Source organism: Lonchura striata, chromosome 3 (genome assembly GCF_046129695.1).
Source record: "Lonchura striata isolate bLonStr1 chromosome 3, bLonStr1.mat, whole genome shotgun sequence".
NCBI lineage: Eukaryota > Metazoa > Chordata > Aves > Passeriformes > Estrildidae > Lonchura > Lonchura striata.
In genome coordinates, this window is record NC_134605.1 from 54162307 (window position 1) to 54180044 (window position 17738).

A 17738-nucleotide genomic window follows, 5' to 3' on the forward strand; every position below is an offset into this window, starting at 1 on the left:
TGGATATGTGGTATGGGAAGATGTCCCCTTGGCTTTCACCAGCCTTGGAGAAACTTAATTCTGACAGCTGCTATGGAACATAAAAATTCATATATATATATTTTGCTTCAATAAAATACACTCTGTATCATTTAAGCTTTCTTCTCTTATTATTTTATTTCCAGTTTTTAATCCAGAACTGGGCAGCTGCCGTGCTGGAATTATTTACACATTTGATTTTTTTAAGCAAATCACCCTTTAAAGGGATCTTGGACTAATCTGACATATCTAGGGTGTTTTCCATTCCCCAAAGATAACTAATCCACCTTTAGCAGCTTTTCAGGCAAGTCATTTCATTCATATCTAGGAGTTTTGAAGCTGGAACACACTATCATTTAAGGAACAGAAACTGATCTTGTCAAGTAGCAGGCTCAAGAAGGAAGCTGAACCTGCAGGATCCAAAGGACTTTTGGACCTGGCTCAAGCACTAGGAGACAGACCCCATGATTTCACATACCTGCATGATGATATAGGCAAACAACACAGATTACAGGGGAAAAAAAAAGATATGCTCATTTTTTATGACTATGGAAAGGGAAAAATTAGGTCTTTCAACTTTACTGCCTTCACACCCCTTCTATAGCAACAGTGATCTTAGCCTATTAAAAGTGAACAAGTGTCTAGGAATATTGATGGAAGGAGAGAAAAGTTTACGAAAGCAAGACTAAGACAACCTGCTGAACATGTATCACTGCTGGAACAACTGTATACAGAGACATTCTTCTGTATGAAATTTATTAAAACTTAATGCTGTTATTTATAAGAAAAGAAAATGCTAATTATAAATCAGCAAAAACCAGATGAGTAGTAGAGGACAAAGCAAAAAAAGCAGGAAAAGAACCTCCAAAAACCATTAGAAAATGCACTTTGAACTGAGAAAGCCACATTAAAATGTGAGAAAAGAGAAGGGTCAGAAAGAACAGCTATGAATTTCACTTCTGTTAGACTGAGACTTTAGGTTCATATTTTACGACTAGATAAAACTGAAGTTCTCAAAGTATGCAGGTGATAAATGAGTCATCAAAACAAGATTAAAATTATCTTGCTAGGTGAAAAGCATCTTGCTTTGCTGTGTTATGGTAAGTTATCTGTTTTTCAAAGATAACACAGAGCAGCTGAGGAACTCTGAAAATTTAGTCTAACTTCTCCAGATCAAAGCAGGGTCAGCTAGAGGAGATTGCTCAGGTCTATATCTGGCTGGTTTTCAGCGTGTCCATAAATTCACTGGATAACCTATTCCCATGCCAAATCATCCTCACACCAAAAAAAACCAAAAAAAACACAAATCAAAACAAAACAGGCAAACAGACTAAATAAGAAAAAGAAATAACCCCAAAAACTCCACCCTTCTTTCTTTTGTTTTTAAGGTAATTTATTTTATGTCATGTCATTGAACACAACTGAGAGGGGTCCATGGCTCTTTTTTTTCATTCCCTCTCCACAGTGAGGTACTTATTAAATAGGATTTCCCCATGAGCTTTCTCTTCTCCAAACTAATGACTGAAGCAAATCAGCAGTGAACATGCTCTTTTAAGTGTGCACTGCAATCCTTGGTATCACACCATGCAGTACACTTCATGAACCCATCTACCCTGACTAATGATAGAGTTTACTTGATGTTCCCACACCCAGTGCCTCTCAGCCCTGGAAAGAGTTCAAATCACGTTAAATAACAAAAATATCTAAAAAACTGTATTCTTTCATCATATGAGCTTCCACATAATAAGCTTCAGCTCTAAGGAAACCACACTCACAAGAATCAAGTTTATTAATGAGTTGTAATGCTGACGAGAGAGAAATCATAGCTATTACAGCTTTTATTTTGCTTCACAGTACTTTCAACTGCTCTACACAGTTCCAAATAAGGAACAATTCTAACTCTTCCATATACCAACTGAACACTAGAAAACCCTTTTTACTAATAAAAGTGTTTACTAAGGAACATGCATAGATGTGCCATGAAAACCTACACCACGTGCACAAACAAGCATGCCAGCAAAATGTAAGCACAGGCTGATCTGACACTTGCTTCTCTGCCTGGAATCATGGCATTCAAAACCAGTGGGGTACCTCACAAGTGCAATGGACATGCAAGACCAAGACTGCAAGCTCCTGATATACAGACAGTGCTATACAGTTCAAAAAAGAGGTGATGCAAAATTCATCAAAATCGAGGAAATTTTGTATTGGCATTCATTTTGCAAGGTGGTGGGAAGAGGAAGCTTCCAATTCCTGACCATGTTTTTAATCTACATTCATAATTTGTAGTCTTATGCCAAGTATCTATGTTAAAATACTAATGCATTCTAATATATTTACTCCTTGCTCATAAGAGCTGATATATATTGATCATATGTATAAGAAACATATACTAAAGCCTTCAATCTAATTTCATAGATTAATTCAATGCAGACAGTGTAAAAATGTTATTTTGCACTTAAACTACAATATGAAATTCACAAACTTCAGATTCTATGTATACCCGCTTATGAGCTCAGGTTTTCTGGTTTTGTTTTTCAGTATTCTATTTGATTTGTCTAATAATTTATTTTTTTAAATAAGAGTAAAATTTATAGAAGCAGCTGAACTGACTGTGTATATTTACTATAATAAATGCACACGGACAGTATTCATTCCAGTAAGCAACTTCAGGGGACAGCAGGGGTGGAAAAACATAAAACAAAACCAGCTGTGATCTCATTAGCCAAGCTCATTATGCAAGCCCTCATTAGGCCTCATTAATCCCATATTAAAGTGAATAAACCCTATGGACATTGATGAAATGGAAGTGATCATACACAGAATTGTATCATCATATATAATCATATCACACTCTCAACTTAGCAGTTGAAGTTCTAGGATCCATTTGGATAGGAGCTCCACTGATGCACACTGCAGAAAGCCCCTTTGCCTATTCACTGCCGTATGAGCAGGAGCTCAAATACAAATAGAAACCACACAGCAAGGGACAGGGCATGTGTTGCCCAAAAGTGAAACTTAAAAACAACTTCAGCATCCTTCCATAAGTATGTTTTAAGTTAGTATCACTTAGTACTTCTGCAACATGCAAAACATAAACAGAATTTTATTTGGAGCTATTACATATAGGTTTCATCTTGATTTCTCAATTTGTCTCTTTGAATTGTAAAACATTTACCCACTTTTCTGTTTTGTATTAAGTTCTGAAAAACAAATGAGCTGTAATTATATGAAGTTAAACTTTTGTAGCTCCAGCTGACTTCAGGGGATTTTCCCCCTTTCTCCATCACCTTTGTCACATGGAAGATGAGCTGCACTGCTATGTGAAAACCTTCACTGGTAGCTTGGACCTGAAGTGATCATCAGCTACTACAGCATCACTTGCAAGAATCACCTATCTGGATAATAAAAATGTCCTAGATAAAGCTGTTCAAATTTTTAAGCAATTTTTCAAAATGTTACAGTTAGTGTTAGAGGGTTTTTTGACTGGGCCATTTCAAAACAAGCATACAGTTTAGAAAGTTAAAAATATTCTTAGATTTCTCCTCTTCTGCAGCAATTTTCACTTTCTCATTAATTAGTTTGTGTTTCAGTGCTACAGTCAACAGTTCAATGCTGAACTAGAATAGAAATTTCCATTAGAAACTTTATTTTGCTGGGGTTTTTAACTATTTAAAAAGTAAAACTTAAGTGTTAAGATCTACAAAAAAACCCAGATATTTTTCAATACAGTATTTTGCCAACCCTCCCCCTGTCCACACTCAGAAGAAAATTTCTTGGTCATCCATATTCACTGAGATACTCGGTTTTGCATGAAATGCCATTTACAAAATAATAATGCAACATGACAGCTAAAACAGAAATTAAATCATATAGCAACAAAGGTATTTTTTGCATAATTAGTCTAATTTTCAACATTAATTAAAAGACTACTTTACATGAACCTAAACATATAATATGATTCCTGAGAAACTAACTTGAAAAAACACCTGAAAAAGACCATCTTTCCTTTAAAACACAAATTAAAATTTCTGCAGTTTCCAGATAGCCACATGACAATACCTGTCTTCCAAGAAGAACAGATAGAGATTTCAATACTGTAAATTTATTTAATATGACTACTCTAGTCTCCAAAAGATACATTTTATACCTTTAAAACATATTCATTCAGACAAAGGGACAATAGCACCTACTCAGGGAAGGACAAAATTAAACAGGCATAATATGCACATAACAATAGAAACCTCAAACTTTTCAGTGATAAATTAAGATAGATTGTATCAAACAACTCAAAGTCAAAACTCATATCCTGGAGATTGAAGATGTAGAGCAGTATAAGCCATCAGCATTTGTAAACATTTGAGGATACATATACACATACATACACACACACACACACACACACACATATATATATAAGAACTAAACTATTAAAATTACCTCTTTCCCCTCTTCTCTGGAATGAGTATAAAATAGTCCAGGTAAGGATTTACACCTATCTACAACACTTATGGTGAGCCTAAAAATTACCCACCAGCCAGCAGTGATTGAGTTTCCCAAGGGGAAGGTGGCATCAGGCAAAGTTGACCACTAATGTTCACATTTCACTCTGAAGATGCATGTATATTGATGATTCAAAGCAACACAATGATTTCCTCAAGATCCCCAAATAATATAGTATCTGAGAAGCCAACATCCCAGAAGCTGACATACCACTATACCATTATAGTCCCTATTTTCATTTCCTTGCACCTCCACAAAAAATATAGAAATATAAGTAGAAAAATAAAAAAGTGTTCAAAACTTCTCCATTAAACAGCAGATAAAGGCCATCAACTAAGCTGAATATATAAAAAAAATCCCCAGCCAAAACAAAAACAAAACCAAACCAACAAACCAAACAGCCTCATAAAAAAGAAGAAAAAAAAAGCTGTTTAACAGCTGTTTTGGAAAGCAGGTTAGTATTACAAAACCATTAAAAGGTTCTACAGTTTCAGGGGAAGTCGTGACTTCTAAAAACATGAGAGGTTGTCTTTCCTTCTGTTATCCTCACAGAATTTTACTCTGAAAAATAAAGCACTTAATCATTGCCCATATCCATGTAAATAGACCTAGTCTTGAACAGAAGTGCATGACTTAATATCAAATGCCATTAGTTAATTTCTGGACAGAATTATTTAAATTTATATCATACAATTCATTCAATACAGGTTTACACATTTATACTGACATACCTGCTCAGTGATGTGTTATTTTTGAGATATGGTAGTATAAAACTACTCTTTTGGCCAGGGAGAAACTTCAGCAGACACACTTACTCAGATCACTGAGAAACTCAGGAGAGCCTACTTTTGTAATGAAGAAAAGTCCCTTGTCAAGAAAAAAGCATTAGATATACTTAGTACGTGGCAGATATTTGATTCTGACAGTTAACATTTTCAGGGCAATTAAGTGCAAAGAATAAACATTCTGCTTGGAATGCATACAGTCCCTTAGAAATCATTTGCTCAATACAAAGTGTAAACCCTAAAGATTAGACTTACTGCATTCCATGTATTTTTCAGTAAGTTATCAGAGATACATAATATGACAAAGTAAGGAACAGAAATACTCCTCTGGTTTAATTTTAATGACAGGTTTAAAAAACCAAATGAAGTAAAACTGGGAGAAAAGAACACCTACTCAATATTGCACTCACCTATGTCACCATGCACAATTAGGCAGTGACTGCCTTCCTTGTAGAAAAGGATGCGGGTTCCCTTGTTGAATAATAATTGTAGTTTATATATTATGATTTTTGATTTAAAATCCTTTTTGACATCTTCAACTGGAAATGCCCTATAAGTTTAGAACAGCCTTTAACAGTTGAAGTCGTATTGGTAGCACTTTCTTCTAAGAACTCATAGTTTAAGGACATGGTCATCAGGAGACACAAGTAACTTACTTGTCTTAAAGGAAGTTATTAGATGAACATTCCACCTACTTGGCATACAGAGTCATGCTAAGAGACCACTTTTTGCAAGAGCAGAAAACAGAAGGGTTGTTGATACCACAATGAAAATGCTCAGCTTACTGACATCAGTGTTTACACACAGAGGTTTGTCACAGTGAGCAGCAAGTCACACCACTCCACCACAGAAGTTCAATATTGAACAATCCACACACAGCATCAGAAAGTGTGACTCATGAATGTCCTCCAGTCACACCGGTTTTCAAAGTGGGAGGCATGGAGCAGGTTGCCAGCAACTGTGAGAGCACAGAAATCAATGGTTTGTACACACGTATGCACATAAACAGCCTCAGTTTAAATAATTTTCCAGCATACATCTTTTGCAAGAAAATGCAATTACACAAATGCTTGCTAAAAAACAAAACAAAAAAATTTTTAAAAAATCAAATGTTAGCTCAAAACAAACAAACTAAAAACCCCTCCAGCCTGCTGAATCAGTGCAAGCGTCAAATGGTATCAGAAATGATAGAGCTCTGATTCACATATACAGAAAGAAAAGCTGCACTGCTTCAACCCTTCCAGCATCCCACCATCTGTTTCAACCTTCTTCCAGAGCCACTCACCCTGCAAATAAGTTGACAGAAGAAAACATGACTGTGCCAGAGTCAACTCAGTTCAGTTGGCACCTTCACTTAAACCCATGTTTTATGGGAAGTTTAATTTGCCTGCTTGAGCTGAAGCAGCTCAGGTGCAGACATGTTCCTTCCTGCTACCTGCCCTGTAAGACCCAAGAGGAAAGGCAGCACTCAGAGGCAACACAGCTGAGGTCATCAGCCACCACTCTGAAACTTGTGATCTTGTGCATCCACATGAGATTTGCCTTTTAACAATACATTTCTTTCACAAATCCTACTGTGTTAAACATGTCACTCAGAATCCATTTTGCTTTCCTGTAACCTACAGAAACAAGACCCAAACGACCATACGTATAATAGATTCCTATTTTTTTGAATATGCATACCTAGCTAAGTGCAGTAAGTATGAAGTATGTTAGTTCTGCCTCTACTGCACAAATAAAGGACTTCATGCACATGTAAATACAATGGTTGAACTGGCTACACACATCAACAGATCTGCCCTTCAGTTACAGATGCTATCTTTGCTCTGTGGAGAGGAATTTGTTTTCTAAGCTTTAAATGCAGCTACCTTGATAAATGAGCGCTAAATAGTCTGGGAAAATATACATCTCCCTGTACTGGTGCAAAGCAAAGGAAAAAACCAAAATGCAACACAAGGCCAAATTTACAAGAAAAAAAGAAGAAACAGCTAAATAACTCAAGGTTAGGGTTAGGAAAAAAGTTTCAAGGTAAAGTAAATACCCAAATTTCAAAGAAAAATTTAGTAATTTGTGGCGCCTCATCTTGAGCAATTTAAAATAGGCATAGTTTTTAAAAACAACTCAGCACAGCATCCCTCTTAGGACCCAAAGTGCTTGCAATCATTCACGTTACATTTAATAAACAAGTTACAGAAATAAAACTGGTTGTTATGTGCAATCTCTTCCTTTGGAAAGGGAGGGAAGCAGGACTTATAAATATTTTACCTGCTTGAAAACACATGGTTTCTTGTTTTTCTTTTAAGCAAATTCTGGCTTATCTCTTTGAAAATGAAAAAGAACAGTGAAATGATAAAAGGAAGAAGTGGTGATGCACTTCAAGTATGAGAGATAAAGGTTAACAGAGAGAAAGGAATAAAACCAGCTGAAAGCAGGAGCTGGAGAAAAAAAAAAGCACAAAAGCATAAATATAGAGAAACAAAGATTACAAAGGCATGACTCAATGTCAAAAGCTATACAGGTCAAGATGCATGACACACCTTTGCTTTTGGACATAGGATTTGCTGACTCTGAGAAATGTATTTCTTCCCTGAAGAGTATTCCAAAGCACATGAGATACACCCCTGGATGCATGGATGTCAAGAGTAAAATAGAAGGGTGGGAAATCACACTGAAGGAACAAATGAAGCCAAAGTATAAAAGACAACTGTTTATGTTAGCATGATGCTTTCCAAGGAATTAGCTGTCAAAGTAATTTTTCCTACCTCCTCCCTTCCCAGCCTGTAACCAGGGAATGACTTGAACCATGAGTACACATTTTCAAGATTTCAAAACCAAAGGGAACAAAATAATTTATTTTCACTGTAGCAAAAAAAAAGAACAAACATTTCCAAGAACATACAGGGTACTTTCCTCTTCAATGGCAGTTTGACCTTATGTTTCAGACACACATGGCACATTTTCATTTAAAACCACTTTGCTCCACAGGTACACAAAGGATTGAAAGACATTTCTGTCATATTCAATAAATAGCTGGTTAATGAGGAACGCCATCATCAAATCAGCTAATAATGGCAGTGACACTTTAGTAACTTCACAATCCTAGAAACAAACACAAGTAGAAACCACTTAAAAGTAACACTCTTCAACAAGAGACTCCCCTCTTTTTTTAACATTAACAATCCTCTGCAGTTTAACTATTGCAAACATACTGAAAACCATTCCACAGCCTTTAGATTTGGGTTTTAATTAGCCTTCAGAGGATGAGTAATAATTTTTCAATGCAAGTGCTTTCTAAAGACCAAAATCTACCTTATCATTATAAAAATGAAATACAATTATCACCCTCTACTATGATTTTCCTTACGCGTGCAAGTGATACAAAATGACTCAAGACCAGTACACACACACAGAATATATACAGTTCCATTATAAAAAGTCCAAGATTTCTCCCCGCTTTAAGACTGCCAGTAAGGGTAAGCACCAACTATATATGAAAATCCTTGACTAAAAGTCTTGTCAATCACACTGCAAGTACTCTCAAATATGCAATGGAAATTGGAGAATTCAACTCTGGTAGAGCACGTAACTCACAGTAGTGATGAAATCAGAAGGTGATGAACGGATAGCAGCTAATCCTGCTTTAAGTTCTAAATCATGCAGCTGCAAAGAAAATTTCTCTCTGAAAGATCAGAGTTAAAACATATAAATAAACAGCAAATGGTGGCTAAATAAATTAGTTGTACAATCCTGATTATAAAACGTTATGCTTTCAATCCTACATTTACATTCTGGTATCTGCAGGAAGTCCAGCAGGCTTCAGAGGCTGTGCTGAAGGTGATGAGACTGCACACAGACAGAAGTTTCATCCCACATAGAAAAGCTTTCCAAAAGCTTAATCATGGCAAACAGAACAGAGTAGCACCCAGTCCTAATGCAATACTGGCATACCATTAGAGGTTACACCTTTAATACCCGTTTAAACCCAGGAAAGTAAACACACTTGCAATGTGGATACCATCATTGCCTGTGTTATTTCAACTACTCAAATGATACTCAAGCCACTTCATAATGTCTGCAGAAGATTTACATTTAATAAACCCCTCTAAAGTTACCTGGAGCCCACTAATGACAATCCGCTGAGCTCACACATATATTTAGCCACTCATTACCTGCTGAGCATTTTTACCTTCTTTACTGCTACCACTATTGTTAAGATGATCTGCATTTAACAGGTACAATTTAGGGTTTGTTAATGTCCTAATCTTCTTGCTTGAAGACACCAAATAATGAACGACCTTTCGTCTTCAACTGTACTGCTTAGCAAAACAATTGCTGGAGGCAGCATTGAAGCTTAGTTATAAATAATAGTTCTTATTGCAGAAAAAATGTAATTTGAAGATATTTTACTACCACAAGTCAAACCACAATAACTGAAAGCAGGTAAAGGAGCACTAACCCTTTAAGATAACTCAATTATCCTTATAAGAAATGTTTTAGCAGTGTGAACTTCTTTGTACTTGGTTCCTAAATAAAACTAAATAAAAGTAAATAAAAGTTACACAATGTTGCTCACATCAAGTGCCTAATTCTTTACTGCCATGTGTAGTTAATGTAACTGCTACAACATAAGAGCAAAAATCAGTATATTTGATTTGCTGTCACTGTGTGTTCACTTTATACAGTTGAAAAGGATTCCAGAGCTACTGAGAAAAAGAGCCCTAGAAGAACACCAGAAGCTTACTTAAAAAAAAAAATACAGTCGAAACCTCCAAAGCAAATGCAGCTTAAACTAAGATGAAACTCTAATACAAGTTATCACAAAGAGAAAGTAATGCTGTTACCTAGTGGTGGAAAGCTAGGTACATACAAAATTGTACAGCTCTTTTTTTTCTCTTCACTTCAAAGTCTCATCTACAAGCTATTAAAATATCAAGAGAAAAAAAATCATGCCAAATTACTAAACTAACGAAGAACTGCCTTTCTTGCATTCAGTTCTGTGACAAAGGTCAGTATTTTTGCATGTGCCAGTTTAGATTCTAAGAGTAATTGACACATGAGGAGCCTCATCATTTCCTGGCCATCCCAAACCTGCTGTTTTACACACCTCTTTCAACACCAGTAAGAGCTGGAAACCTGTGGTATAAAAGCAACTTCAGATCTCATTCGTTTTCCACAGAGTATGATAACCAAAACTGTATTGTGCATCCCTCAGCATCTTATCAGATGGTATTTTCAATTATATAAATCAGTATCGGTGGAATTCAATCAGCATCCTCTCCTAAATAAAAATGTTAATTTTGCTTTTAGCCAGAAACTAGAGTAGGAGAAGGAATATATGAAGGCTTTAAAGTCACTTACTCAAATGCAAAGAAGAGTCCACTGGTGACCAAGATGAGAACAAGAGTCAGGTAGAAGACTCCAGTCTGTCGAGCCATCATGATCCTCCCATTGCAGAAGAATTTGTTTCTTCCAGGAAAAACCTCCCATTTTCTCTTGGGAACTGATTTCTTTTTCTTATGGGGAGACTCCATGGGAGACGAAGAGCTGTGTGTGCTGATCTGACTGTATTCACAGTCTTTCATGGGCCCACTTCCACCTCCAGGAGTCATCAAGAAAGAGTAAAATGTGGGGGGAACCCCACCAAAAATATATACAAATATATATGTGCAAATATTCTTCTGACCAAGAGAGCCCTCTCCACCAGCCCCAGTTAATAAAAAAGGCAAATAAAATGATGAAAAGTCTGCTACTGGACTAGCAATAGGTGTATCATGCAAACACCATTTAACTCTTCAGAAACCAAAGCTGTCACATCAGAAACGCTTGAGAGGGATCCTTCCTTCCTCCAACAGTTACAAAACAGCCACGTAGGACAATCCTTTTAAAAACAACTTATCACAAAACAGGACAAAAAGAAAAAAAAAAGTAATTATAAATCAATTAGGTTTTCAAAAAAAAAAAAATCAAGTCTTTTTAAATCAAGTTTATTTTCAAATGGGAAGGTTTTTTCCTTCCCACGCACACCCTGAGAGTCTTCTCCGAGGGTCAGAAGGTTGGTCAAGGCAAGGTTTAGCAATCAAGTCTATCATTCATAGAGATTTGTTATAATCCTCCTTTGCGCAGCAGATTCCACTGCTAAAAATGACCATTCCTAAGACGTTCCCTCGAGAGACACGCGAAACAAATCATTAAGGGGGAGGGGAAAAAAAAAATAAGAAAAAAAAAAAAAAAAAAAAAAAAAAAAAAAAAAAGGCAAGAAAGGAACCAGGCTGCAACTCCAGCTTCCGAAGAACACTTGAAGCTCTCCTCTTCCTGAAGCCGCAGTCCAGCGGGAAGCGGCCGCCGCTCCGCGCAGACCTAGGGGCGCAGAGCTCCCCTGTCACCACTCCACAGGAAGGGATTCTCCCGAGCCCGCGGCAGCCCGGGGCACGGCCGGTCGCCGACAGACACCAGCGCTTCGGGAGCGGGTCCTCCTCATCCTCCCTGCCCGCGCTTCCCCCTACACAACAGGTCCCCGCCGCCGCCTCATGCTCCCCAGCGCCTCGGCCCCGCGGCAGGGAGGTTGGGAGGCAGGGGACGGGGAGGCTTCTCCGCCGCTAGATCTCTGCCAGGACTTCTCCCTCCCCGCACCATCCTCGCCGCCCGGCTCAGCGCCGCCGCGGCCGCTCGCACCCCGCCCCGCCGCAGGCTCTCGCCCACGGCCCGCGGCGGTGCCGGGGCCCCCCCCGCATCCCGCCCCCTCCCCCGGCGCGCAGGAGCGGCTCCCCGCCGGCGTCCCCGGCTTCGCTGTGCTCTGGCCCCGCAGCAAGGTGAGAAAAACGCCCGGCTTCCCCCTTCGCCAACCAGAGAGCGGCGACTTTCTCTTCACCCTTCTTTGCGAGCCTCTATCCAGGTTTCCCCCCGGCAGCCAGACCCCGAAGCAGCAGCTGCCACCACCTCTTCATTTTCAGGGGGAGGCGGTAACCACCGCAGCGCCGGCCGCCCGCCCGCCCGCGGGAGGAGCCGGCGGGGGACGGGACCACGCGGGCGCGCACCCTCCGCCGCTCCCGGCCGGCCGGTCACTCAGACGCTCCTCGGCCACAGGGCAGCACGTCCCTCGCGCCAACCGGCCCGGCCCGGCCCTCTCCCCGGCCACCGGAGCGCGGTGACTGCACTAACTCTTCTCCATCGCCACCTCCCCGCGGGCAGCCTCCCCGCCGGCCGGGCTGGAAGCGCAGGGCGGCGAGCCGGGCAGCGGTGTCCGCGCTGGAGCCCCGCTCCCACTGCCGCCGCCGCCTCCCGCTCAGCCGAGCCGCCCCACGCTCCGCTGAGCCGCGAGCGGTGCGTGCCGTTAGCCCCGGGCGGCAGCCGCGTCCCGCCCCGCTGCCGCTACCGGGCCGAGGCGGGCGAGTCCCGCCAGCGAACGGTGGGCACGGAGAAGCCCCGCCCGCGCGGCCCGACCTAGCGGCAGCGGCCCCCGCCCCGTGCGGGCTCGGACACGGCGCCCGAGACACGCCCCTCTGCCCGCCGGGAGTTGTAGTTTCGCTCAGTTGTAGTTCTGCTGCCGGAGGCGGGACGGCGTCGCGCGGGACTACAAGTCCCAGCATGCCCTGCGAGCCGTCCCGGCGGGGCGGGGCAGGGCCGGGCCGAGCTGCGCTGTACCGGCGGTTCTCGGCGGGCGGAGACTCTGCCCAGCCTGCGCGGCAACCGTGCCCCGTGCACGGTCCCGCTTTTCCTGGGCAGCTGTCCGTCCGAGTTTGTCTCTCAGTCAGGCCGGAAGGCCGGCGCTGGAGCCCGTATTCCGTCCCGTCGGGAGCCGCGCCGCCCCCCCGCGTTCCGGGTCACCCGGTGCTGGGTGGCCGCTTCTACCCCCCGCCCAAGTGCCCGGTGCAGCGGTGCGGGGCCAGCGTGCGGCTGTCCCGCTCCTCGTGCTTGCCACTGCTTCACTGCTCCACCGGTGGCAGCCACACGCTCCATCTGCTGCTGGAATCACGGAGCCAGCTAGGTTGGAAAAGACCTTTGTGATCATCGTGCCCAAAGTATGAAGTAACACCATCTTGTCAACTGACCTATGGCACTAAGCACCACACAGTCTTACCTTAAAAACACTTCCAGGCATGGTGACTCCACCACCTCTCTGGGCAGTCCATTCCAATGTTCAGTTACCCTTCTTGTGAAGAACTTCTTCCAACTTAAACTTCCCTTGGGGCAGCTTAAGACTCATGCCCTCATGTCCTATTGCTGGTTGCCTGAGAGAAGAGACCAACCTCCATCTGGCTAGAACCTCGTTTCAGGTTTTTGTAGGGAGTCATAAGGTTTTTCCCTGAGCCTCCTGTTTTCCAGGCTAAACAACTCTAGTTTCCTCAGTCACTTCTCCTAGGACTTGTGTTCCAAACCTTCAAACAGCCTTGTTGCCCCTCTCCAGACATGCTCCTGATCTCAGCATCCTTCCTAAAGTGAGGGGCACAGAACTGGACACAGGACTCAAGGTGCTTCCTCACCAGTGCCAAGTACGGGGGAAGAATGACCTCCCTGTCCTGCTGGCCACACCATTCCTGATGTAGGCCAGCATGGCCATTGGTCTTCTTTTCCACATGTGCACACTGCTGAAAGTACAAGATCTGTCCACCAACACTGACATGTTTGTACAGACCCTCACTGTGTCCTGACTTCACATCCCAGAAAGTACTGCACATGCCAGAAGGTATGAGCCACAAAGGGAAAGCTTTCCTATAAATGCCATCCTGCAGCAAGCCCTTCTCACATGGGCACTGCTGGCAGGGGTGCCTGCAGAAAGCCCAGGGAAGCTTTCCTGGCAGAACCACTCTCAAAGCTACTTTCTGTTTTTTCTGCCTAGTGTGTTCTGCATATGCATCCTAAGAAAGGCTATGAAGATGGTGACAGGTCACCTTATGATGAGCAATTGAAGGAGCAGGGGTTGTTTAGCCTGGAGAAAAGTGGAAGAGTTCATTGCTCTCTATAGCTACCTGAAAGGAGGTTGTAGCCAGGTGGGGTTGGTCTCTTCTCCTAAGTAACAAGCAACAGGACAAAAGGAAATGGACTTAAGTTGTGCCAGGGAAGGTTTAGACTGGATATTGGGAAAAAATTCTACATTAGGAGTATAGTCAATCATTGGAACAGGCTGCCCAGGGAAGTGATGGAATCACCACACCTGGACATATTTAAAAGATTGAAGATGTGGTGCTTTGGGACATGGTGGATTTGGCAGTGCCAGGTTTACAGTTGGACTCAATGATCATAAAGGTCTTTTCCAAAGTAAATTATTCTGTAGTTTTATGGTCTGCAATGGGTAAGCAGGCATAAAGCAGTGCTAACAAAGATTCATTTTGATTCATCTTTTACAGTTTTGCAATTTACTAGCAGAGCTGTGTAAGCTATAGAGAGCAGACTAGTTTGGGATATGCGATAGGAATCAATACAGTTCAGGAAAACCAAAAGCTAACTGAGCAAACTTTTTAAAAAAACATTGATTGCAATCACCTGCATCTCTCAGGGCTGAATGTTGTCCTAGGAGAGACAGCAAAAACATGTAAGGATAGAGCTGAGTTCTCAGGCAATGTGTTTTCTGTTTTCATAATTTGATTTTGAATTTTGAAAGGGAATATTTATCCCTTTAATACAATAAGCTAATTCTTTATCCGTAAACAGTGCCTGATAAAGGGACTGTGGAACATACTGACCAGCAATGGATAACTTCCCCTTCCTTGGAGGAAATGAATTACTTTGATAACCAAATTACACGGAACAGCCTGGTAGACACTCTCCTGGTGATTCTACAGTCCATTTTATTGATACACAGAAATAATTTTGGCAATGTGAATGACACATGGGAAAAATATGGGAGGGTGTCTCCCTCTGCAAGGTGTAAAGAAATAGTCCTTTGGCAGCAGGATGTAAAAATAGTTTCTGTTATCATCTCTCATGAAAATGCATTGGCATCCTTTTTCCACACATATAATACATGCTGCTACATTATTCCTTCCTATCTCATCCTCCTCTTGTAGTTCCTGTTGTCAACAGTTTGCCTGCAATCTCATAACTTAGATATCACAGCATTTTTTATTCTTTGAAATTGTCTTTATAAACAGCTAATAACCTTTCTTTCTTAATGAATACAGCACCTGTGTCTATTCAGAAGGCTGCTGACAGATTTTTTTTGGTTCACTGACAAGCATTTTTAGTCTTCATCGGGTTCCTGTTAGCATATTACTGGAGCTCTGTCTTCAGTGCTTTGACAATATTAATGGCTGCATCATGTCAAATGGTACTGTTATCCCCTGAGATTATGGAATATTTTAAATTTTCACAAATAGAGCTAATGGTTTATGGGAAAATGTCATTGTTGGCTTATCTTCACAGGTAGCACTCAGGCTAATTTCAGAAACACTCTTCAAAAGTGAAACACTTGTAAACAATACCAGCACCTCATTCAAGCTGCTGTCTCAGGCATATTAACTGAGATAAATACATAGAGGAATTTGAGGAGTGCTGGGAAGAATATTTCTAAAAGTCAAACTCAGAGAACAAGCAGACTTTTATTTTCAATAGTAAATCTATTTTGATTCTACGAGGATCATCCAGTCCTACACATTGTACTTTTCACTATAGCCTGTTTTAGTCCCTAAAAATTTAGTCCCAGTACTAGTATTGCATTGGAATTTAAAGTGTTAATCATATTTTGCATCAATACCTCTTCGAAGTTTTTTTTTCAAAACAATTTGAAAACTCCCCTACAAGAAGCACTAAATACAGTAATATTTCACATGATTCAACATTATCCCTCAAAGTATTTATTGTTTATTCACATTAATGAAAATTGGTTTGAGGCACTAAATAGTTGAAATCTTACTATACATAGGACAAATATTCTCCTTTCAAAAAACTTTGTAGGTTCATGTGTTGCAGTATGTACTCTTCTGATTTCTTAGCTGTGACTCAGGTTGATCTCATGCAAAAGATGAATATGATGCAGCGATGTTACCGAGCTTAAAAGAAACCAAGACAGACTATCTTTCTGTTAGGCAAATGCTAATGAAAAAGCTTTTGCTGCTGCAAATTCCTGTCTCTTACCCTGTCTACAGTGTGGAGGTGTCACAAGGGCAAGTCTTGAAACAACAGGGAAGCTAATTTGCTCTGATGACATGTCACCTTAGATATATAGAATATATGTTACCATGCTTCATGGCAGAATCTGCTTGAATGTGTTGGAAGCGGTATCAGGAAAAGTATTGAAGTGATTGAATAAACACAAACTAGCAAACTGCAGCATTTTGGACATAAGGTCCCTGTACACCATATATCCAACACTGCCAAATTGCTTTTTGCTTCCAATCAAAAAAGGAGTCTTATATCAACAAATATCTAAAATACTTGAAGTGTCAAATATTTAACTGAAAGTCCTGCTATTCTTACAGGTGGAAAGTAAGTTAGGCAGTGCTGTGGACACATTTTCTAGGCACATTTTAGACACCTTTCACAATTAATTTTGAAAAATAAATGAAAAAAATTCAAACAAAGTAGCAATAATACCATTGCCATGCAAGACACTGACAGTGTCTTCACATTCTATACTTGCTGAATGCTAAGTATATGCCGGTTTACAATGTTAAGAGCAAATAATCCTAAGAGTTTTCTACAACACACCTGTTTTTCTGACCAAATATTTCTGTCCCTTTTCTTTGCTGTTTTTCAGAATATACCTCTCCCTGCCATCATTTTAGAGTCTTACCAACTAATCATTTTGTGAAAATACTTAATTTCCTTGCAAAATGTTTTGTGCAAACTAGAAATATTACATTTCATAGGAGCTGGCAGGAATAGAGAGTGAGGACGCACATCAGAATCTCTCTAAAGAATTTTAAAAATAAGGATTTTTAGGTCCAGAAGCTGCTAAGTGTCTCTTAAGTCTTGCTTTTGAAAGACCAAGAAGACTGTCATTTATTGTACAGCCTTCTCTGCAGTGCATAAGTTTAGAAGGCAAGATGAGGTAAGAGAGCTTTTTCATTGCAAGTTCTGGAGACCAGAATCAATTTTGTATTTACATTTAACCACTGCATGTTGAAAAACCATATCTCTTGACTGGGGTGGTTTGTGGGGGTTTTTTGTTTTGTTTTGTTTTGGGTTTTTTGTTTGTTTTGTTTTGTTTTGTTGTGTTTTTGTTTTTGTTTTGGTTTTTTTGGGGTTTTTTTTCCCCTGTTTCGAAACAGTTCAAGTTAAAAATCTGAAATTGCCTAATCATATAAAATCTGGAATATTTTGGTAGTTTTTCAACTTCTGACTTTGGCCTTCTACCATACAACTTCATTGCTTTGGATAGAAATCAGAATCAATGGATATTTTAATTTATTTCAGCAGAATAAAATAAGAATTCTCCTTAAAATGCAATTAAAATCCAGAAGTTTTTGGAATTGGCCATGATTCCCTGATCAATGA

At 40.4% G+C, this 17738-nt stretch overlaps 1 protein-coding gene across 6 annotated transcripts in view; it reads right to left on the reverse strand.

Annotated features, from left to right (window-relative positions):
- The window catches only part of ZDHHC14 (zDHHC palmitoyltransferase 14), a 93553-nt gene extending 81218 nt beyond the window's left edge, over positions 1-12335 (reverse strand). For 3 of the 6 annotated variants that reach the window (XM_031504358.2, XM_021532096.3, XM_021532097.3), the window contains exon 1: positions 10665-11577. In XM_031504358.2, coding sequence (XP_031360218.1) covers positions 10665-10915 — 251 coding nt within the window. In that variant the 5' untranslated portion in view covers positions 10916-11577. Of the gene's footprint in view, positions 1-10664; positions 11579-12174 lie in introns of those variants that run through there. The other 3 variants (XM_021532093.3, XM_021532095.3, XM_021532094.3) reach the window with 3 other exon arrangements.
- Positions 12336-17738: the final 5403 nt, after the last annotated feature.